Below are 24,163 nucleotides of genomic sequence, written 5' to 3'. Positions count from 1 at the left end.
TGGACCACTGACATACTGCCCTTAAAGAGTAGTCGCATCTCCAACGTAGACTGCAATTTCTTCGAAAAAGAAAGACGTGCCTGAAACAATGTGACAAAAATATCTAAAACAATATAAACATGAGAATGTAGTTCTTGAAATGATCTTTTTAAAAAAAGTCAAGCTTGGTATAAAAAGCTTGGTATAAAACATTTAAATGTAAACCTTGTTTTAACTCCTCTTTTTGTAGAATACACCGCACTCCACACCTTGACAATTGTAATTTACACTTTACCGCCCTCTAGTGGACAAGGGTCTCAAACAGGACCGTTTACTGGTGAAAGTACAAAAGGAAAAGCTCCTTTCTCAAAAACGTTTTTAGAGAACTTTAAGACTTTTTTTACGAAGAAACATGGATTGACTGTGTGAATTGTTAAATACTTTAGTGTATAAATAAATAAAACAAAAATAAAACGTGTTTCCACTTAAGTGGTAGTATAATTAACATAGTCCTCCTGAAGGCACCGTTACGGGAATCAAATCAATGAGCATCGCTTGTTGATTGGTGAAAAACTTGAGTCAAATTGATCAACACACCAAAATAAATGAATTTTAACCTATTGAGTTTATCAAAACGTACTGAACAGATTAGACGACCTAAAAAGTACAACCACGGTGTAAAAGTGGTACTTTTTCTAAGAGATGCTTACATTGACGAGGTTTTTCTGAAGGCAACGTGACGACCAGCGAAGCGATGATGTCAGTTCACGGGCTGTCGGAATTTTTAACTTCCCTCCCTCCCTCTCTCTCTTTTTGTGTGTGCCGCTCGCTCGCCATGTGTTCCGACTGGCGTCCGTCAGCGGGTAGGCAGCGGAGGCGAAGAGGAGGGGAGGAAAAGTGTGTTTACACAGACGGCAGAGCGCCTGGGGAATCGTCGGCGAGAGGAAGTGAGCCGCCGGCCCTACGTCTGCCTTGCTCCGACTTCCTGCTCGCAGAAAGAAAAAGCACAGGATCCGATTTCAAGCCGAGCACAAGCCGTGTAGCAAGCATGGAAAAACAAGCCACCTCTCCGGCGGCCGAGGCGGCGACGGCGCGATAAAGTTCCTCGGCGGGGAAGAAAGGCCACGGAAGTGATCGCAGGTAAACAATTATCCTCCGCTTTACATCTTTCCTCCGCAGCAACTTAATAGTGTGTTTAGATCCGAGTCGTGGCATTGTTTTTTGTTAGAAACCAGTGAACGCAACACTTTTTTTTTCTATCAGAATAGCAGCTTGTCTTCGCTCTTCCGGTGTGCTTCCGAGCAACAGCTTGGAAAAACTGACTTTTTAAAACACCGGGCTTTGTTCGAATTTACGGACTTTTTCTTTTAGCGTCCCCATTGGTTAGCTTTTGCCACGTACAGACATTTGAGTTTTTTATGCTTTTTTATTCATTTGCTGTATAACAGAAAAGTCGAGACTAACCAAGTTGTAACTACTAATCAATTAACTAGTTACTAACTAGGTAAACTGGGCAGAAATTGAAAAACATTATTCTAGTCATTCATATAATAATTGCATTAATTTTAATTTATAAGTTTAAATTGCAGTTTGCACAATCTTACAAAATGACATTTTTTTTTCACGGCAACTGTTCCCAGCCTTTTACTACTATGTGCCTTTTACTACTCTTTCTGTCTTTGTTTCACTTGTTGAGAAGAAGGCATCGCCACTTCCCCAAAATCAAAATGTGCTCCTTTAGAGTGCACTAAGGCAGTAAACGCCTCTTACGGAAACGAAGCATATTACAGGAAATTGCTCCCTTGTCCCAAACCTGATAAATGATGTCATCTGGTCAAGAAAAAAAAAATCAAATGTTGAGTCTGCAAAGAACCAATTTGACCCAAATTGCATGATTCAAACCAATTCATAACAAGGATTTTTTCAAAATGTCGTTTTCTTGTGTTTCGAATGGCAAAAAGTGGCCAGCATATCGCCAAAAGACTATTACATGTGATCAAATGGAAATGACAAAACTCAAACCCTTGAAAGGTTGCATTGCACTTGCCTAACCGCAGCTACAATGGTTCAAAAGCAAACAAAGGCAGCAGAGAATCCAAAGGGTTAAAAACAAGCAACATGAAACCCCAAAACAACATCAGCCTCAGAAAGAAGAATCGTGACGAAATCACATCGCGGATTTTTCTTCTTCCACGTCCATACGAACGAACAAACGAACAGGAAGAGGGCAAGATGTGGTCACGACCGAGTAATGTCTGCACCACGCCGTCTACTAATCTCATTAAGAGTTTCCGTTGGGCCAACACACTGGGCGGCTTTGTGAGGCCGCCAGGGACGCGAACGGCCGCCCCGGGAGTGCCGGCAGAAGAATGCCCACAAGAATGCCCGCCACAGCGGCCGTGACTCAGCCGGCCGCCAACAGAGTTGCTTTTTCCTCCGAGTTTAGGAACCAAATTGTTCGATATCAAAGTTTGAGTCAAACAAAAAAAAGACAATTCCAATTAGAATATCTGGGTTTTGGTTTATAATATATGTATATACTTTGTTCAAAAATACACTCACATATATTATATAGTATTATAGGTAACCTATTAATAAACAACTCACCGCTTGTTAAATTAATCGACAACTATTTCAATAATCCAGTAATCGCCACTTTTCTCATACATTTATTTGCTATTGTCTGTTTTTTTATAGCTAAAACAATATCTATATATATATATTGTTTTAGCTATAAAAAAAAACAGACAATAGCAAATAAATGTATGAGAAAACCTGAGCTAAACAAAAGCTCTGATTTGATTTACATTAACTTGCGTGTATTCAAAATGTAGCCGACTGAACGTCACCTAGCTTAATGCTATTGTTGGGCTTGCCTAGCGGTAATTAATTGCTAGTTCGACACTGAGCAGTGACACCAACTGTAAATTACTCTCTCTTCTCTTTGCGACAAGGGAAGGAAAACTATTACTTGTTGGGAAACCGTTTCAGCCACTTCTTCCTGCTCTAAATTACGCTGCATCTCTTCCAGAATCGTGCAGTGCTGCTACCTTGTGGCACCCTGCGGTAGTACACTGAAAATGAGCGATTCAAAATTGTGACTTGCGTGTATATTGTATGCTCTGGCCAAAAAAACAGGTTTTATTAGTAGTTGTGGAATAGTGGAGTTTCTGTTTTATTTTCTTTTTTTTCACTCACATCCTGTTGCACTACCTTAAGAGCGTAGTGTACCTGTTGGTTACTGGATGAATGATGGGGATGATGAAAGTGGGAGGCGCGTGGCGGCGGCGGCGGCGGCCGAGGGAAGCGCTCCCCTGCTGCGGGATCCCCTCGGCCGGCCCATTTGTCCTTGGAAGCAGAATGGCAGGAAGTCCGGACTTTGACAGCTTTGTAGTTTCACATGGCCCGTCGGAAAGGCAGCGGATGGCGTGCGTCGGAAACGGGTTGGACGCTGCCCGCTCTTGGCAAACGGGTTACTTAGCAGCACTCACCTGTCAACAATAAACAGGCGTGACGGGAACAACAAAGCTATCGCGGCTCGATGATGATATTCTTTCTGGAAAATACAAACAACAAAATTCTTCTGTCACGTGAAGCATCTAAATAAACGCAAGGAAAATCGAGGTTCGTTTAAGACAAAAGTAGTGGTTTACTTCCATCTTGTTGTGCCAATTGAGTATGTTGTATAAGTTTAATTTAGACAAAAGTACTGGTTTGCTACCACCATGGTGCCAAGGAACTAGACTGAAGTGAATTGAGGAGTTTTTTTTTTTTTTTAAAGAAAAGTAATGTTTTGCCGCCATCTTGTTGCATCTTGGTACCAAGAAAGATTGTTGAAGTGAATAGTGGAGCTTCATTTGGGTAAAAGTAGTGCTTTGCTGGCATCTTGGGGCCAGAGAAGTGAGTTGAGGAACTCCATTCAGACAAAGATAGTGCTCTGATGCCATTTTGTGGCATCTACAGATTTAGTAATTGCAAACATTTTTAGAAGAATTTTAGAATTTTTAGAATTTTGAACATTTTTGTTATTTATGAAAAATTGGAAAACCTGATTTGAGGGTTATTGTTTAAGTTTTCATTCAAGACATGCTCAAGGTCGCCCTGAAATTTTTCTTCAAATTTTTATCACTAAGATGTTTTAAATTTCATAAGATACAACAAATAAAATGGGTTAAAAAAAATTATTCTCAAAAGTTGTTCAAAGACATACCGTATTTTCCGCACTATAAGGCACACCTAAAAAGTACAATTTCAATTATAAATGTGAAAATTTAAGTCTAAATAACACCTTGTTTGAAATTTAGATATGCTATATATGCTCCAACATTGAAAAAAATCTATGTGTGGACAAGGTGCAAAAGTGTGAGTTTTTGTAAAAGAAAGTGCAATTTTATCAAATTTAAATCAACAAAAATATATGTTGGGGTTTTTGGTTGCAATTTTATTTTTCAAATTAATATTTAATTGAATCATAATTATATATATTTGAAAACTTTTGATTCATCTTGGCATTGATCTAAACCACCAGTGTCAAACTCCAGTCCTTGATGGCCGGTATCATGCATGTTTTCGAAACTTTTGACTGACTTATCTGATTGTTTTGTTGACATTCCCTTTAGTGCAGCTCCATCTAGTGGATGCATAACAAACCGCAGCCACTACTGTAGCTTCTATTATGTGTGCCTTATAATGGGGTGCACTTGATATGTAAAAACAGTTTTTAAAAAAAGCCATTCGTTGAAGGTGTGCCTTATAATCCGGTGCGTCTTATGATGTGGAAAATACGGTGTTCCCAGAGATCTTTCGACAAAGTGTAAAAAATGTTTGTCCTTTTAATTTTAACGCCAATATTTACTCTTTTGCTGAAAACGAATATCAGCTCCAAATATCGAGGGGAAAAAAATATCAGCCTGTACTCTATATTTTCACCGTTGGCAATTATCATTGTTTTGTGTGTATCTTTTTGCGTTTTTGTGGTTCTGCAGATTTTTTTTCATTTGTTTTGCCTTCAAAATAAAAACCTGATTCACTAACATCTCCGTACGTAATCTCACAATGACATCACCACGCATTGGAAATATCATTTAGAAACTTGGTAACTAATGGAGCCTTTAGCCAACGCTGAACCCCCCCCCCCCCCCCCCCCCCCAAAGGAAGCACTCCAATCAAACGGAATGCCTTTTTAATGATCGGCATTTTACCCCCCCTGATGTCTCCACCAGAACTAAATTTAGTTGGGGAGCGGGACCATGTGCTCGGATGAATAGAAGCGTGTGTGCGCGCAGTTGGATGTGGCGGTAGACGAAGAAGAGGAAAAACACACACACGCACGAGGAGGAACAACAGCTCTAGCCAGAAGTATGCCTGCGGTTCAACCTGGCCGGCTTTCGCTCCACAGGAAGTGTGACGGTCTCGGCTTGGGTTGTTCCGTTCCGAGTGGAATGTGCGTTTGGGGGATGTTTGATTGGCGATTTGCAGGGGAAAGCGGCGACCGGATCTCAGTTTTTTTGTTGTTGTTTTTTTTGCATCAGATATGGAACGAAAAAAAATGAAGGAAAGAACACACATGTGAAATGAAAACACTTGTAAGGAGTATGAATCAGAAGGTAGCACAAAAAAATGTACCTGTCACTCAATAGACCACGCCCCTCAAAGGCTTATAGGTTCACAATACTTTATTCATTTGTTTTTATGTTCATAATACAGCTGTGCTTCTCAATCATATTTTGCAACCCCCCAATCTCCACAATGACCATAAATAAGATTATTAACTATAAAAATTGTAGTATACCTAAAATTGTATCCTTTTAAAGTCTTTATGTGCCATGGACGAGAATTCTTGTCGTAGAATACTTACGCCGTGTGCCAATGACGAGAATTCTCATCAAATACGTTTTTTTTTTTAACAAAAGGGGAACTGACACCCTTGACTGGTGTTTATTTTAATATTAAGCCAATTAAAACACTGTAGCGATGAACTGTGACCATTAGACGGCAGTCTTGCTCATGTTGGGGAAGAAAGCCATACATACTACACATACATTACATACTTGTAATTCTAAATAAGCAATGGAAATCAAGCTTTCATATGATACCACCCTTGTTTACATAGACCTAGCACACAATATTCTGTCATCCATAAACGATGAATGAAAATGAAAAATGAATGAAAATGCTAAAAATCGGCCACTTGTGTTTAAATCTAAGTTATTTACAGGGTCATATTGACTGCAACATTAATGCTAATTTTGCTGGCTCATTTATAGCATTTCCTATTCCTATTCCTATTAGGCATTAGCATCAAGCTACTGTAGCAACATGTAATTTTGTTTTTTATGTTTAGTGCCCGAAAAATGATGATGTAAAATGTAAAGTAATAAACAGTGCATCATGATTTCCTTATTGTGCCGAGTTAAAGGCATAACCCCAAAACAAACAGTAACAAATAAGAAGTGGTCATTGTAGTTGTTTGCAGAGGATAAATAATCTATGCACGTGAGGACTGTTTTGGTGCCACTTGTGTTCAAATACAAATTTTTTTAAAGCTTTATAATCACTGTGACATTGATGCTAATTTTGGTAGCTCATCTACAGCATTCCCAACTAAGCATTAGCATTAAGCTAGCAACACGTAAATGTATTTGTCTTAAATTGGGTTGCATCCTGATTGTGTCAAAAAATAGTTTGAGACTTACCAGCGCGACTTTGTGCTTGTGTGTCGTAGCGATGGACAGCGCCATCACCCTGTGGCAGTTCCTGCTGCAGCTGCTGCTGGACCAGAGCCACAAGCACCTGATCTGCTGGACGTCCACCGACGGCGAGTTCAAGCTGCTCAAATCCGAGGAGGTGGCCAAGCTGTGGGGGTTGCGCAAGAACAAGACCAACATGAACTACGACAAGCTCAGCCGGGCCCTGCGATACTACTATGATAAGGTACTGTGTACCGGTCTAGTTGAAGTACTGGTATCGGGCTCAGACCGCTCGTATTATATCGTATTCGCTTGGAGGCTACTGATACCAGCCACTAATACAGTACCTAAAGCAAAACCAGGTCCGACTGAGGAGTCCTCCTTGCCAATAGGTGGCGCTGTCCTGCAGTGGTTTGAATGAAATATTATGCTACAAAAATATGCATACTAGTATTGTCCTGTGAAATTTGTACAGTTCTTGGATCCTAAAGAGGTGTCTCGTTTGTTCCCAACAGAACATCATCAAGAAGGTGATTGGCCAGAAATTCGTCTACAAGTTTGTCTCCTTCCCGGAGATCCTCAAGATGGACCCGCAGATGGTGGAGATGGGCCTGGCTTCCGGAAGGTTCCCCCCGCGGGAGGGCGAGCCCCCCGAAGCCGACGTGGACGAGGAGGAGGCGGAGGAGGGCGAGGAAGAGGTCGTCGAGTCCCGGAGGAGGGCGCTGGGGGCGGCGGCCTTGGAGGCGCAGCGTAGCCGCAACGACTACCTGCGCTCGGGTCTCTACTCGTCCTTCAGCGTGGCCTCGCTGCGCCACCGGCCCGAGCTGCTGCGGGCGCTCGGCGAGGAGCCGCGTTCCGTCATCCGCTTCGGCGCCAACGACGTCAACGGCGAGGCGTACGTCGCCGCCGTGGCGCCCGAACGCCGTCCGCGCTCCCCCCGCGGGCAGGCGGGCCACGCCCGGAGCAACCACCATGACGAGGGGGACGAGCGGGAGGGGGACTTGTCGGAGCACGGCGCCCAGCCGCTCAACCTGTCGTCCGGACGCAGGGAGCGAGGCCTGCCGCCCGCTCCGGAAAAGAGGGGCGGCGGAAGCTCCGCCTCCTTCTCGTCCTCGAGTTGTAGTCGAGGAGACGGACTCCCCGCCAAAAGCAAAAAGCCAAAGGCTCTGGACATCTCGGCCCCCCCCCTGCTGCTGGCGGGCAGCGACATCGGCTCCATCGCCCTCAACAGTCCGGCGCTGCCGTCCGGATCGCTCACCCCCGCCTTCTTCACGGCGCAGGTGAGCACATCGGTGTGAATGCTGAGAGATCAATGCTTGCACAAGATTTTTCTTTTTTTTTTTCATTAGCAGCGGCGTTACTGCCTCATGAATCCAAAGTATTTATTGGAAGGAATGCTGAGAGATGAGCATTCACAGGATTTTTTTTTTCCATGATCAGCTGCATTACTGCCTTATTAGTCAAAAGTATTTTTTGTGGAATGAATGCTGGAAGATGAGCATTCACAGGATTTTTTTTTTTATTTTTATTCGCAGCTGCATTATTTTCTTATGAGTCCAAAGTATGCCTTATGAGTCAAAAGTATTTTTTATGGAATGAATGCCAGAATATGAGCATTCACAGGATTTTTTTTTTTGTTTTTTATTAGCAGCTCCATTATTTTCTTATGAGTCCAAAGTATTTTTTTTTGAGCAATGAGCATTCACAGGAATATTTTCGTGAGACAACAACATGTCTGAATGCAGAAAGAATGCATTCATCCCGTAAATTGACTGCTCAAAGTATTCTCAATCCAAAGTGAAAATGCTGAGAGACGAGCATTCACAGGAATATTTTTGTGGTACAACAAAATGCCTGAAATCAAAAAGACATGCATTCAACCTGATATGGCTGACCTGCAATAATTTGACTGCTTAAAGTGAAAATGCTGGAAGATGAGCATTCACACTGTCTGTAAGTGATATAATACTGTGAATGCTGAAGCATTCAATCTAATTCTGGTTGAAAAACTCTGAATCCAAATACTTTTGCGTATTTGCCTAACTGCTTAAACAAGATTTTACCATCAAATGAGCAAATGCTGAGAGATTAACGTCCCAGATTTACGTCTAATGTGTAAATGCAGTGAGGTGAACATTCACACTGTCCTTATCAGTCCAAAATATTCTAAATGCTTAACAAGCATTCCTTCTAATGTGGATGGGGAAAAATATGTTTATGCATTCGGTAGTATTGGACAGTTTAGATGAGGTTTCCCAATAATTCTACTTTGAATCGAATGTGTAAATGCCGAGTGGTAAACATTCACCATGTTGGAGTCAACAAAATATTGCATCAAAGCATTATTATCAAAGCCAAAGATGGGGAAAGAAGAAAGGCTTTCACACATTCCGCAACTATTTGAGCGCTTAAACAAGTTTTCACAATCAGACGTGTAAGCGCTGAAGGATTAACATTCACTCGAGTAAATAAAATGGCGGCAATGCTAAAACTACCATTCATTACAATATGGTTGGGAAAAAAAGACAATTGAATGTGCCATCAATTTCAAATCAAAGAGAGGTGATGAACTTACTCATCAAGTAGCAAATGTTGGTCATCCCGCATCCCTTGCTGGTCTTGTGCGCCGTCGTTGGCAGCCGGGCATTCATTTCCGCAGGAGTTTCAGCAAATCTTCTGAAAGCCAAGCTGAAAGGTCAGCGGGAGGCTTTTCGAGTGACCTTTTTGCATTCTGGGATATAGTGAGAGTACAACATAGGGGAGATGCTATACTCACCAATGGGGCTTTTCCGATACATATTCACTTACGATACGATACCGATATTGCAGCCGAGACTACCGTCCGATCGTAATATCGAGCAGATACGATATCAGCAAGGATGATACGTGATTTTATTTTTTTAATATAGATCTTTGGAAGAGACTTGATCAAATGAACAAAGAATAATAGTTAGCAACAGTAACAGCACTTGAATAAATGTTAGACATAAACAAACTACTCGTTTTAAAGTGAAAAATACCAGTTCAAGTTGACTTGAAGAGCAGAAGTGGAGTACGGAATGGACTGTGTATAGATGTGATAAAGATTTTGGGTTGTAGACAGATACAATTCGATAGTGTTGATAGAGTGGGGAACTACTGATACCAGGCGCCGATACTTGGTCTTAATTCAAGGTATTGGTACAGTATTCACAACTATGTTTTTTTTTGATAGGGATCTAAAAGTCATACATGTCTGACAGATGCAATTTCTCAAACGACATGTATAAAAATATTCTAGGGAATTGCCATTAGTTTTATGTAATCTTCAATCAAATACGTGTGTGTATGTATATATATATATATATATATATATATATATATATATATATATATATATACACACACACACATACCAATACATATATGTATTTTTTTTTTTTTATGATCTGTCATTGGTTTATGCGGGAATTATATCTATCAAAAGTACAAGCAGTATCAATACTTTGTAGTGAGGACTACTTAAGAGTTGACTATTCGTTAGAGATGGGAAAATTGTGTCCAGAAAGTAAAAATCCTGCCACAGTTTGGCTTACGCCATGCACACGTACTTTCACTTGATAGGTGAGTTAATTAGCTCATTTGAATTCTAGTTGATCAAAAGCAACTGTGGCTGAAGCCAAACTCTGGCAGGGTTTTTACTTTCTGGATCTGGATTTCCCTCTGTCTCTTCTATTGCTGGTATTCATCCTTGTACCTAGGTGGGGGGAAAAGTGATAAAGATCAGGATATACTGTACATATGTTGGTTTTTTTTAAAATATCTCATAGTTCTACCAATATTGGCTTGTGAGACGCCTACTCATCACAAATTTACTGCATCACAAAATGCACCACACAGGAATGCCCTAAATAAAAACAAAATCTTTCCCCATTGAAATGAAAGATAATGCCATGAATCCGTTCCAGCCATCTTTTGGTATTTTTTTTAGCAGAGGATACCATTTATACAGAATAGCCTTTAGGTATTGTTATTTTTATGTGTCGTTCCACTGTTATCAAATAAACATTGGCTGTAAAACTGCAATAATTGATGCGAGCCGTTAGCGTATCGATGGCGTTTTCCATTTGTGTTAGCATAAAGCTAGTGCCGGTCGTTTTTAAAGCTACTTTGTTTTCTTCGTCTCTTTTTTTTTTTTTCAATGAAATGTACACTTAATCGCCAAAGTAGGGAGTTTTGCAAAGGCTGAATTTCGGATGGATGTCACCCAAGAAGCATTTTATTGGCGCATAGCAATTTGTCTTTGTGGACCCAGAGGGCCGTGGCTCCTCAATCCGCTTGCTATTTAACCATCCGGCTGCCTTCATCACGTGCCAACAGGAGAGTCGTCAAATATTTGTCGCCATTCGGGAAGGGCTGTGATACTGTTGCGGCGTTGTTTGTCAGGCGGGGCGGTGAAAGTGCGACGAGGGGGGTCAAAACAAGACACGGCAAAAAAAAAAAAAAAAAACTGTCGGGGAGCCGAGCGGAGGGAAGAGGCCCTTTAAGTGATGCCATATGCGCCAATAATTCCATTAATAACCTGAGTGGGGCTGCAACACTGCTTCGCTTTTCTGAGGTGACACAGGCGGGTGGGGGCAGAAGACCCAAAGAGAGAAATTGATTTCATATGTTTTCTCTCTAGTCGCCCCCCCACCTTACCCCTTTCGTCAACAACGCTCCCCCCCCCTTCCCCCGCCCTAACGTCACCCCTGTATTCCAGAGGAGAAACCGCAGACTTCCTTCCTGCTCCGCCAGTTTGTTTTTCCAAAAGCCAAAAAAGCTGCTGCGCCGTTTTGCATTTTCAGCATGTTTTGCATTAGCCCCGAAAGGCCTGGAAGCCAATTCCGCGCACTCCTCTTGACGCCGCCTCTTTTTTTTTTTTTCTCTTCTTCTTCCTCTTTTTCCAGACTCCCTCCGGTCTACTGCTGGCTCACAGTCCGCTCTTGTCCGGCATCCACTTCTGGAGCAGCCTCAGCCCCGTGGCCCCGCTCAGCCCCGCCCGACTGCAGGGCCACGGCTCCTTGTTTCAGGTGAGGCCGGTTTAAAAAATTAAAAATAAATGTTAACTCGTTTGCAATGGTACTCACACCCTATAAAACAGGAGGATCCAAACATTTGCCACCGAGGGCTGCATACGGAAAAAATAAAGACGATAGGGCTACTTTATTATTAAAAAGAATTATGTATATATATATATATATATATACCACAGAAAAATGTTAAACAGAGTCCTGTTTGGGGGGTTACAGTAAAGATCTGTTCACAAAAATAATTAACGTAATTATTATTAAATATTTATCCACAAAAAATTAACAACATAAGTTTCAGACCTGTTCTCAATAAGAAATAACTATAAACAAATATTTGTCAATAGAAAAATATTAAACACCAAGTGTCCTGTTTGGGAATGATAGTAGTTTGTCCCCCCAAAAAATAATTGACATAAAGTGTCAGACCTGTTCTCAAAAATAAATATCAATAAATATCTGTTCACAGAAAATTATTCAACATAATGTGTCCTTTTCTGGGATCATAGCAGAGATGTGTTCACAAAAATAAATCATTAAATTGACAGGTAACGAGTGGTGGCGCGTGACAAGTTGGGTCGAACCATTCAAGTATGGGGGAGAATCTGGCTTTTTACGACAATGAAATGGAATAACCTACTGAACATAAAATTTGTTTTATGAACATATATTTTCCTGAAACAATTCAATAACTATTTTTAAAAGACTTTTGTATGTTTGTTGTATTTAAAATCTCGATTATCGACAAGTTGCTTTAAGTACCCCCAGGGGTACCAGTACCTCTATTTGAGAGCCACTGGCCTATATAATGTCCTGTAGTGATTTAAAAAAAAAACTGCAAAGTCGAGGCAAATTATTTGGATTTTTTTCCACACACTTCTAACGCTGTCTACCAGAAAAAAAAAAATACTTTTTTAAATCGCATTGTCAAAACGTATTTTTCATACATGTCACAGACCGTCAAAATGTGGATGGCGGGCCACAAATTGCCCTCGGGCCACAGTTTGATAAGCAGTACGGAGTCAACTGTAGCAAATATTTTTTTTTACGTGTGCGCAAATGTACTCTACTAAAAAAAAAAAAGACAGATGATATTTCCTTTGAAAAAAGGTTGGGAAAAAAATACAGTACATACGTATACAGTATATATGGTATTGCTACCAATACAACAATCATGTGATTGGTCGGGGCTAGCAAAACCTTCTCAGCTAGCCTAAATGCAGAGTGACATTTTGAACTTGTAATTGTTCTTTCAATAATCGGTTGTGGAGGTTGCATTTATTTCACCCAATCAGATTTCAGCCTCTCAGTGTTGCTATGTCAATCTAATCTGCCTTGGGCCTTCAGAATCAGTAAACCCGATCTATATAAACCAAAACTATATGAACATTGTTTGTTTAGCTAATTCCATTTCAAATGAGTCTTCCCCTTTTTTGACAGTCAGTAAAGAAGCGAAAATATTGGAATCTATTTATCGACGTGACTATTCATGTCAGTTCCCAAACAAGGCACAAAGGAACTCTCAAAATGCTTTTGTGTCGCCGCAACGGACGAGCGCAGTTGCGCGACTAATCAGACTTAGCGAGCGGGTCCGGCGGGTGGTGTCCGGTTTCAGCAGTGTGGCGCGGGAGAGGAAATCCTGTGAAGACTTCCTGTTTGAGCCCAGGGGAGTCAGCCAGCCCGAACAGGGCGAACTGGTTTCGAGAGCGGATTCTCACTCGTCACGCGCGCACATTAGGATGCCACGCCCCACACCGGATCCTCCCGCTGTGGCGGGATGTGCCTTCGCTACCTGGGCCCTCACCCAACTAACGCTTATGTAAATGATCATTAATAGATAACAAAGCAACAGAACAGCATTTGACTAGTGACAAAACAAAATACGTTTTACTTGCCAGAGATGCCGATTGTTCAATTGTGTGCTGATTGGAACAGATGGATTTTGCGCGTCACGTTTGGCTTGCTGTAATTGACCAATCGGGATAAGGAAAGACCTTTTACGAACCAAAATCAGAAAACGTTGATGGTCTCGGATTTTTTTTCTTTTTCCTGGATCATCATTTGTCGACACATGTTCTTATTTTTAGGTTTTGATCGAAAGTCAAAAAGGCGCGGTGTTTTTTTTAATTTTGGGGCAAAAGCGGATATGATTAAAGAAACAGTATTTACAACATAATCGTCCGACCAGTTGGTAAAAATAGAGATGGCCAAGCACCGAAAAACAAGCTTGATGACAGTTGATAATCGTATCAGCAGTTCTCTTGGAGCAGTTTTACAATCACAAAGTAGAAATTACAAATTAGAAGTCGAAAAATAAAATTAATTTTATGAAAATTTGAAGACAAAATGATATATTGGAATATGCATAGGTTTTTCTTAAAAATTATTCAAATTGTGCATATATATATATATATATATATATATATATATATATAAGTATAAAAATATACGCAAAAATAATAAAAAATATAAAAAAAAAAATAAAATAAAAAAAAAAAAAATATATATATATATATATATATAGTAAAAATTATAAGATCAAAGAAATTATAAAACAATGAATAATATTTGATTGTTAGTGGTTTTGGGAGGGAATAAAAGTTCCCTTGCAATAAAAGTATTACTAGTCTTGGTACTCAAAATCAAAGACTACTCAAGAATTGAGTACTCATATATGTCTTAAAAAAAAAGGGAAAATTGAAAATTTCTAGTAAAAAAATGGATTTGGAAGTGACTTCCAAACACATTGGCACAAGCCATGCCCACTCAACTAAATTTCTGAAGTGTAATCGTCTATTGATGCCACAAGCTGGCGGCAAAGGATTACCTTTGTTTAAACGGAGATCCTCAACTTACTGCTACAGTTACTTGGCAAAAAAATGCTTTACTGTGTCGTTCAAGTTCTGTAGGCCAGCACTACTGGTTGTGAAGGTCAGAGGCAGATTTCTTTTCAGTTGGCAACACATGGAAGCTGAAATCTGATTGGACAGGGAAAAAAAATCATTATCTGGAAAAAAATAATCCTGGGGGGAAAAAAAAAACATTTGTGAAGTTAGGCTGCAAACGGAGTTTTGCGCTTGCGACAAGAGACGTCCTTTTACAAAACAGTGGACTTGTGTGTCGGTCGGAGGTGCGCGGGGGGGTGGACAGAGACGAGCAGGAAGAGGCACAATGAACAAATAACAGGAAGCGCGAGCTGTGACAATGCAGCGGTTCCTCACCGGAAAGCGAGCCTTTCACAGCGCTTCCGCCGCCCCCCCCTCGCCTCGCCTCACCTCCGAGCCCGCTTCCTCCTCCCCCTTCCTAACCGTGGGCCCACCTTTCTCTTCCTCCCCAGTTCCCCAGCCTAATCAACGGACACATGCCTCTGCCCCTGCCAAGCCTGGAAGGAACACCCTCCTCCTCCTCCTCTTCCTCCTCCTCGTCCCCCAGTACCCACAAATCCTGATCCCAAGCACCCCCCCCTCGCCCCCAAGAGGGATGTTGCCCCGTTTTCATCCTGGTCAACATCCTCTTGAGACGGTTTTGTGACCTCATTAGTGTTTTGTCTTGGGGTTTTTTTGCACTTGGGTTGCTGGAGGTTGCAGTGGTGAAAGCACTCAGACTTCAAAAAAGAAGAAGAAAAAAAAAAGAAGAAGCCATATCGCTAGCTTCTAAACAAGCTAGCTCGACGCCCATTCATAACCTGTCCTCTTCCACATGTGGCTTTTTATTTTTGTATAGTATGTAACATATGCACTCTGCTTCTCAGATAGTACCGGCTGTGCCTTAATTTTTGTGTCCTTTTGTGTCCCTTCCTCCCATCCCGACTTCTCCTTCAAGACAAGATTTTCATATTAATGAAAAGCCTTTTTTTAAGTACTTCCTCTTTTTTATACTGGACGTGGTATACAGTGTGTATTCTGTATAATTTTGTATTGTGAAGAATGTCATCCATTTTCAATAAACTAAGCATTGAATGCTTGAATGATTGGACTTTTTTTTTTCTTCACAAGGAAAACTCATGTTTTGTTGAAACTTTAGATTTAATTTTCTTTACTCTGGGAGGGGGGGGGACTCATGAAAATTTCACATCGTGGCAGAAACAAGTATTCACAAAAGAACATCATACAAAAAATGGCGAAACATTGTTAAATAGACTCAAGGATTTTCAAGGGAAAAATGTCAAGTTTGAGAATTTATTCCATATCCTGCTTGAACGGTCCTTCTCAAATAGTGGGGGGGTCGCCCCCCTTCAGGAAAATGGCTTTGACATGTAAAGTGTAATTTCCGGCTCTTAGATGCGCTTTTTTTTTCAGTTTTAGACTCACATGTAACCTGTATAACGCTGTAAAAAGTCATTGATTATTGACAGTAGATTAATATTGCGTTTTTCTTTTAATATTAAAAAGGAACGGTGCAAGATTTTCTTTCTTGGGGGGTGGGGGGGTGCATTACAAACTTGTGCCTTACTCGTCAAGTTCTTTGAACGAGTAGTGCTGTTTTTGGACCTTCAACTGGATCTCTTTAGGTGGATCTCAAGGATATGGAATAAATGCTTTTCCAAAACAACTGAGATTGTATGTGAATGGCATAAATCTTTGCTTTTGTAACAGAGAGGATGACACATGGGCTTAAATATTTGCAGCTCAAGCATGTGAAGAAGTGTGGGGTGGGGGGGGGGTGTACCTTTGCTTTCTTTTAATGCCCTGCAGGCACACGCTACCTGACCGGAATAAAATGCCAGCAAGCTTTCACCAGTCAACACTGCCTATAAAGGGGAGGGGAGGGGATTGGGGGGGAAAACAAGTCCAAACTTTTTGAAGAGGCAATGAAAATGTCTTTTTTTTTCTATGTATGAAAAATGAAGAAAATCACAACAACAAAATGTTACCACTTCAAAAGATTACAAATCTATACACATTGCAAGTTCTTCTTAAAGTGACTGAGCCAGTTAATTTCTAAACAGTAGTCGGATTTTAGCAGCACATTCTCTCTTCTTAATAAATATAGAATAGAAACGTCTGTCGGGCCACGTTGAGGCCAAACCTTGTGGAAAGTGGGTTGGGGGGGAGGGGGGGGAGGGGGGGTCACACTCTGGACAAGCACCCAAAGTGGTTTTGGAGGGCTGGTGATGAAGATCATGAGGCTCCACCAAGTTCCAGCAATGACACTGTGCAGCTCAAGAGATTCTTTTAGATCGGCCTAAAAAAAAAAAAAAGACAGTCCAAAGAATCTAAAACAGCATGCTTTGTCTTCGGCTCTTCCCGTTGCCTGCAAACAATAAAAGCTAACGTTAGGTGCAATTCATCCTCTCAAACTACTGACATGGGATCTACTTTTTTGTTGATATTCATGAAAATTTTCATAGAAAGAAGCTTAACCAAATTATATGTAATTTAATACAATATCAAGTGCCACAAGCTAAAAATAAACTGTGATGGCATTTAGGCAATGATAAAATGAAAATCACATCAGTCTGGGCCAAAGCGAAGGGAGGGAGCAAGGTTTTGGAAATTAACAAAACAAATGAAATTTGCTTACAAATTAAATGGAAAACAAACTGTAATAGCAAACTATGTACTTGGTTTCTACCTTTATTTAATACATTATATAATTTTTTTGGGGGTTGATTTAAAATGTGACTCACATCTCACATCTAACTTCAAATTATTAAAAAAAACTAACTAAAAACTAAACTAAACTAAAACTAAAATGAATTAGAAAAAAATTCCACTAAAACAAATAAACTAAAATGAAATATTAGTTAAAAATATCTCTTAAAAAAAAAGCCGCTTATCTTCACAAGGCTTGCTGGTGCCTATCTCAGCTAGCTTCAGGCAGTAGGCTGGGGACACCCTGAACTGGTTGCCAGCCAATCGCAAGGCACACAGAGACAAACAGCTATTCACGTACCCAATCACATTTAAGGACAATTTAGGATGTCCATTTCACCTGCCATGCATGTTTTGTTTTTTTTTGGGGGGGGGAGTGGGAGGAAGCCGGAGTGCCCGGAAAGAAACCACGCGGGCTCGGGAAGAACATGCAAACTCCACACAGGAAGGATGGAGCCCTGTGGATTTGAACTTTTGTTTTCTGACCATAAAAACTAACCCTAATAAAAACCAAAGCTAAGAGAACAAGAGTAACCTGAGTATGTTTTGCTTTATGAGTACAAATACTAAAAGTATCATAAAAGTTAAAAACTTCAAAACAAAAGTTAAAACGAAACAAAAATTACAATGACTGAAAGATTATAGTTTCTCGAATGAGAGATTTCTATTGCCATCCTGACAAGTAAACCTGTGGCGTATGTATGGGGAATCTGCGCCCCCTTGTGGACAGGATCAAGCGAGTCCATTTTGCTTGTTGGGGCCTGCTTTGAGAAGCACTATATTAGCAATTTGAGGGTCACCTGACTCCGGGTACGAGGAGCTCCGGCAGCCGGGGTCTCTCTGTAGCTGGACCTCCTTCAGCGTGAATATGGAGACGTCTGCCAGAGACGTAGCGGGTCGAGTCAGAGCGAGCGAGCGAGAGTTGTTTCATGTAGTAAGCGCTGCTGCCAAGTCTGCAGAGCTCGGCTGCCATTTTCTGACTCACTCTCTGGCAGCGCACGCACGCGAGGCCCCAGGCTCCTGAAGTACGGCTGCTTCATGGCTTCGTCGGCAGACATCCTCTTTTTCCACTCGTACTGTTACAGTGAAAAAAAAAAAAAAAAAAAAAAAATGGAGGTCTGCTTGATTGCAAGCGGATTCATGGCAGATGGCGGCGGGACTCACTTTGAGGAACGACATCAGCAGGTCAATGGCGTCCGTGTCCAATCTGCGAGAAAGGTCAACAAAGTCGCGGTGAGTCATATGCGTCGGGCAGCCGGAGGAAGGAAACGCACTCAACTATTCCACAGGATTTCCTTACAGGAAGTGACACATGCGCCTCTAGAGTAAACACCAATCGTGCGGCCTTGACCCTGATGTACCCCTCTCGTTTACCCAACGTTTGCCAAGCCAGATATTCTTAAATATTCCTTTAAAAAAAAATGCTAATAAACATTGTTCCCTCATTTTTTGCTGGGGTTACTCGCCCAAAAATTCCTGCAATATATCGCACATTCCGAATTATAAGCAGTTACTTTTTTTCTCACGTTTTGAACCCTGCGGCTTATAGCACAGTGCAACTGTCGGCAGTTTTTTTTACTCGCCACCAGAGGGCAATGTCCGAGAAAACAAAGGGCGACAGAAAAAGACTATGATAAAATTTTGATTTTGCTATTTTACTTGCCACTAGGAGGCATTCTCCACTAGTAAAGGCAAACAGGGATGTTACTGTTGTGTTGCTGCAGTATTCAAACAATCACCGTCTCTGTTATGTTGAAAAAATGTTCTCACTTGTTTCGAAACGTGAAGGCATGTTCAGTCTAATAGATGACAAAAATCTATTTTTCTTGACATTTTTGTTGGTGCAGCTTATATTCCAGTTAAGTTGATGTTTTTTTACCCTGTATGCTTTTTTAAATTTATTCATTATCATTTATTATGCGCTACGTCTTTTCATTTATATAATTTTCACATATTATGCAGTAATTCATTTACTATATGTGGCATTTGTTTGTTGTTTTTCATTTATCTACCTTTTCATTTTGTTATATTTGTTTTTCATTTATTATGTTATCTTTGTGTATTATTTGGGTTTTCACGTATAAGGTTTGGATTTATCCGTTTATATGAACATGTATGACTGTATGGCATTCATTGAGTCTATCACAATATTCCTATCTATTGTGAACAGACTTAGTACAATCAAGACATTTAAAAAAATAATTAATCTCTTCTTGTTAAGGTTTGTAGTAAATTGGTTTACTTAAGATTCTTTTGATCTCATCTAAATATTTCTAATATTTCTGGGAAAAATCCTCAACCATAATTTGTCTTTTTTTGATATATCTTGTTACTGAGGTCAAAACATTAATATGCAAACAAAAATGTGTCTGGAGCCTATGCCAGAAGAGTGAATGAAGGCGCCAAAAACAGCTGTTTTACTGACGTTAATATGCAAAACAGTGTCAAGAGAGCGCACACAGTAACACACGTTCCTCTTATCAAATTGGTCCCCATGGGAAACCAGTAATCATAAAAACAGTTACGCCTGCGGGTGAGCTACAATATTTACTACAGACATTGATGGCGCGGCCGTGGGCTCCCAAACACACATTTTTGCTGTCACCAATGAATGAAAAATTGCTTTTTACTACTATTATTTTTTTTTTTTTCACTATGATCTGGCACTGGATTATTTTTGGGTGGGAGTGGGATGGAACGGGAGTGTTAATCCAGATCCGTGCCATCCTCGAGTGGGTTTACCTGGGCGCGTGGTTGATGAGCTGCTGGGTCTTGTACTTTGGGAACTTGTGCGACTTGAACTCCTCCACAGACGAGATTCCGGGCCAGCTGTCCTCTGTCGGAGTGCCTGCACAGTCCAACAACACAGTCCATTCCAGCACATTTCAGACATTCATTGAATTCATTGATTCCTTCAAACATTTTATACTGAAATAAATGCTGACTGATTCATCATAATGAAAAAAAAAAAAAAGGAAAAAGATCACTTTCAATGGCAAAGCCTTATTGGCTGGTATGGACCACTAGAGGGCAGCAGGCACTCACCCAGCAGCCTAAAGATGAGATGCAGTTCGTCCTCCACGGTGGAGCCCGGAAACAGCGGCCTGCCCGCAGCCATCTCATAAAAGATGCAGCCCACGCCCCTGACACAACCACACAAACACACACACACACATGGAGTAGGTGGCGTCAATGCAAACACATGGCATGTGTCACTTCCATATTGGCGCCAAGCAAATGCGCTTAAGTACTTTTGCAATTTTATATACAGTAAAACTCCTTTACAAAAAAAAAAATCCATGCATTGAAGCCTTGCCCTTTTTTCACTTCCCCTTACAACGAAAAATCCCTGTTGCACAAAACGAAAAAAAAGAATCTGCAATTGCGTTGCACTAAAATGCACTACATCGAAAACAAACCTGCAGCAAAACCTTAGCTTGGTTTATACTTGATATTTTTTGCAGCACTTCATACTTGGAGCGGCTGTCCCATACTTTTTTTTTCCCCCCATACTACAGTATAGGTGACAATAAATACAGCATACAAACAACATCACTGTATAATAGAGGTAGAGATTTCTAGTAGAGTCAAACGAACGATCGAAATTCCCCAAGCGTTTTTAAACCGACCATCTCTCCCCAACGCGGTGCTCGCCATTATTGTTGACGGTATTTAGGCCACGGTATTCCTTTTCAGACTAATCATAAATGTGTTTGTCACGGAGAAACTTGGGATTTCAACTGGGCAACATTCCAATTAATGTAACTTCATCCACCTTTGAGCTACCGCCACGCATTAAATACTATTTCAAAGAGCACTTTGTGGAGAGTTAGAATATATCAATATTTCCATGTTTGTTTTGTGAAAACACAACACAAATGTAATTGTAGGTAATTTTCAATGGGAAAAGAAAATCAAATGACAGAGAATAAGCCTCCCCCCACCCAAAAATAGAAAACAAAAAAAAATTCTGAATGCAGAGAGGATTTGAAGACTTTAATCAATACTGGTACTTAGAAAATAGCTTTTTTTCGTGTATGTGAACCTCAAACTCGAGAACAGAGTGAGAGTCCTTTTGTGCTAAGTCACCATGCGTGTGTCACTCTTGATACTTGAACAGAAGGTTGGACTTGGGCGTCACTCCCGAGTAAAACGTAAGAAAGTCTGACTAGTGTGTCACGGGCCCACTCACCACATGTCGATCTGCGTGGAGTACTCGGAAGAACCCAGCAGCACGTCCGGGGGCCGATACCACAGAGTCACCACCTCGTTGGAGTATGTTTTCGTCGGCACCGACTTGGCCCTGGCGAGACCTACGCAGGTGATAAATGAATAATTACATATTTAAATGGAAACTAATCATTTCGCACAGCATGCGGAAAAAAATGAGTTTACCAAAGTCGGCTAGTTTGAGTTCTCCCCTGTCGTTAATGAGCAGATTTTGGGGCTTCAAGTCTCGGTGGAGAACTTTCCGCCGGTGACAGTATGCTAATCCTCGTAGGATTTGAAAGAGAAAAATCTGCAGGGGGAAAAAAAAAAAAACTTTTTGGGATGAATGATTGTAAACACAGAAATCTGAATCATGGTGGGACATGCTACACTCGCCAAATACTCCAGCCTACTCATTTGTGTCCACTTTTGTGTCCACCTTGTCTTAAGACAGCAAAATTAATTGCATTCCACCAAAACACATGATGAGACACTTGAGAAGGCTAAGATGTCCTCTCCTGGACTGGTAGGGTTGCATTAATGAGTCAAAAAATAGGAGACCAAAAACACACGTCTACAACATGTCCACGACAGTGAACACCAATTAATAGGCTTGGTCTCAGGAGGACATAGTAGAAACCACATAAAAAAGGATTCTTTCTTAAAACTCCTAAGTGCTTTAAACATAAACACAATAGTACTTTCCGGGATATTTTCTCTCGGCTCTGTGAGAACAGTCAATATCAAAACAGATTTTTTTTGGGGGGGGGTCCAATCACAGCTCAACCTTTACAAGTCGCCAGGTCAATCTAATCTTCTTTTCATTGCTGGTCTCTGAAAGTTCAACCCTCTAGTGATGGGAATGTTTCTTTTACTGCTTTGTAAGGAGGTTACCATAAAAATAAAGTGTAAAAAAGCGAGTCTTGCCACTATCCTCGATCCACCAGCAGGGGTCTCACAAACACAAAATTTGCCTCGACAGCCGACCTGCATAAACTCACCTTAACATTCTGCATGCTCAGAATGTTCCCGCAGTCATCCATGTACTGCTTGAGGTCTTTGTCCTACACCACAGGGGGAGAAAAGATGCCAAGGTGTCAGTGGCGCCACCGTGGGAATAATAACTAAATGCAAAGTCTCCATTTTATCTGTATACATGTGAAACAAGCGCTAACCAGGTACTCGAAGACCAGTGTGAGCGACTTCTCTGTGTGCACGATATCATGGAGCGTCACAATGTTGGCGTGTTTCAGGTCCTTCAGCAGCGACACTGCCGAAACCAAAGCCCAAATTCTCTTTCCAAAAACGGTTTTGTAAAGAAACATTTCGGTCCAGAGATACCTGGATTCGGAAAATGTGCCTTTGAGGGCCGTGCGATCTCTAACAGTTGTTAAAATACCTTCTCGGATAGCTGTGCATGGTGCCCCTTCTTCGTGCTCCAACCTGATTTCCTTCAGAGCCACCAGGTTGTCCGTCAGCTTGCTCCGCCCCTTAAAGACTGTGGCGTATGTACCCTACAAACACAAGAAATTCGAATGAAAAACTAAAACCAACCACAAATCCACAAAGTGCGTCCTACCTCCCCCAGTTTGTCCAGCTTGATGTAGGTCTCCAGCTTCCCGAATCCGATCTCCGACTGCAACGGACACAGGCACAAGGACACGTGGCGGTAATGAGCGCGGCGTCCTGATTAGCGACAAGCCCACGGACGCCCCGATGAATCTTTGTCACGGCTTGGCAGCGAACCCAAAGAAGTCGCTCACCCGTCACCGACATGCGAATGAATCGCTTGTGACAAATGACTGCTGGCTTTCACGGGAAATAAAATCTGATTCAAGAAACGGCACTCATTATAAAACCAAATTCAAATGTTGCTCTATGGGAATGTCATGCGTGTGATTGGATTTGCGTTCGAACACGAGCTACAGGAAATGATTCTTGAAGCGCTTTTTGGAACTCATATTATAATGAGTTTGCAATGGGTGAAGGCTTTTGTTGGATGGTCTGTATGTTGCCGCTCCGAGTGTTCAAAGTAGGAAATGAATTCATTCCTTCATTTTCCGAACTATTTAAGTCTTTCAAGCCCTGGACGAGAATTCTTGTCTTTTAACTCATTCAATACCAGGGATGTATTTTCATGTTTTCTTTTTTGTTTTGTTTTTTCCAGGCATTCAATCCCAGATACTGTACTTCATTTGTTCAATGCCAGGGACGTATTTTCACATCTTTTTTTTTTTTTTTTAAATAGAATCCAGACATTCAATTCCAGATATATAATTTATTCAGAGCCAGGGACATATTTTTCTCTAGCTGTCAAGGGAAAATGATATCAGTGTGCTCAAGCAACGACCAACCACGGTTCATTTGTTTTTTGGATTCGGTCATGTGATGCTCGCAAACTGAGCCCTGATTGGTTGTTACCTGAGCAATGAGCAGAATTCATTTTCAGTCAACAGCAAATGAAAAATACGTTAGACGCAACAATTGTGAATAAAAAAAAAAAAGAAAATAATCAGACAAAATACTAACATTTTATTGCTGAAAACGGTTAAATAATTTCATCTTGCCTTTAAAATAGCAGTTCATGATCATTTGTGTGAGCATATCTACGGACGTCCTCATTAACTGCTAGTATCACATAAAG

General features: G+C 41.0%; 2 protein-coding genes across 4 annotated transcripts in view; one reads left to right on the top strand and one right to left on the bottom strand.

Moving 5' to 3' along the window:
• Positions 1 to 789: 789 nt before the first annotated feature.
• On the top strand, positions 790 to 15,683 carry LOC148422670 (ETS domain-containing protein Elk-3-like). The gene is made up of 5 exons (XM_088417231.1): positions 790 to 1,119; positions 6,704 to 6,912; positions 7,184 to 7,948; positions 11,597 to 11,719; positions 15,054 to 15,683. Exons 2-5 carry the CDS (start codon positions 6,706 to 6,708, stop codon positions 15,162 to 15,164), a joined length of 1,206 nt encoding a protein of 401 aa, XP_088273357.1. The 5' UTR covers positions 790 to 1,119; positions 6,704 to 6,705; the 3' UTR covers positions 15,165 to 15,683.
• Positions 15,051 to 24,163, bottom strand: part of LOC148422668 (cyclin-dependent kinase 17-like) — a 40,549-nt gene continuing 31,436 nt past the window's right edge. For all 3 annotated transcript variants that reach the window (XM_088417228.1, XM_088417229.1, XM_088417227.1), the window contains 12 exons: positions 23,099 to 23,155; positions 22,919 to 23,033; positions 22,695 to 22,789; positions 22,521 to 22,583; positions 21,706 to 21,829; positions 21,503 to 21,623; positions 20,356 to 20,453; positions 20,053 to 20,158; positions 18,475 to 18,517; positions 18,296 to 18,386; positions 18,111 to 18,188; positions 15,051 to 16,969 (listed from right to left, as the gene is read on the bottom strand). In XM_088417228.1, coding sequence (XP_088273354.1) covers positions 16,932 to 16,969; positions 18,111 to 18,188; positions 18,296 to 18,386; positions 18,475 to 18,517; positions 20,053 to 20,158; positions 20,356 to 20,453; positions 21,503 to 21,623; positions 21,706 to 21,829; positions 22,521 to 22,583; positions 22,695 to 22,789; positions 22,919 to 23,033; positions 23,099 to 23,155 — 1,029 coding nt within the window. In that variant the 3' untranslated portion in view covers positions 15,051 to 16,931. The remainder of the gene's footprint in view (positions 16,970 to 18,110; positions 18,189 to 18,295; positions 18,387 to 18,474; positions 18,518 to 20,052; positions 20,159 to 20,355; positions 20,454 to 21,502; positions 21,624 to 21,705; positions 21,830 to 22,520; positions 22,584 to 22,694; positions 22,790 to 22,918; positions 23,034 to 23,098; positions 23,156 to 24,163) is intronic.

Source organism: Hippichthys cyanospilos, chromosome 6 (genome assembly GCF_059441005.1).
Source record: "Hippichthys cyanospilos isolate Australia breed blue-spotted pipefish chromosome 6, RoL_Hcya_1.0, whole genome shotgun sequence".
In the NCBI taxonomy this organism is placed as follows: domain Eukaryota; kingdom Metazoa; phylum Chordata; class Actinopteri; order Syngnathiformes; family Syngnathidae; genus Hippichthys; species Hippichthys cyanospilos.
This window is presented reverse-complemented; position numbering and strand designations above follow the sequence as displayed.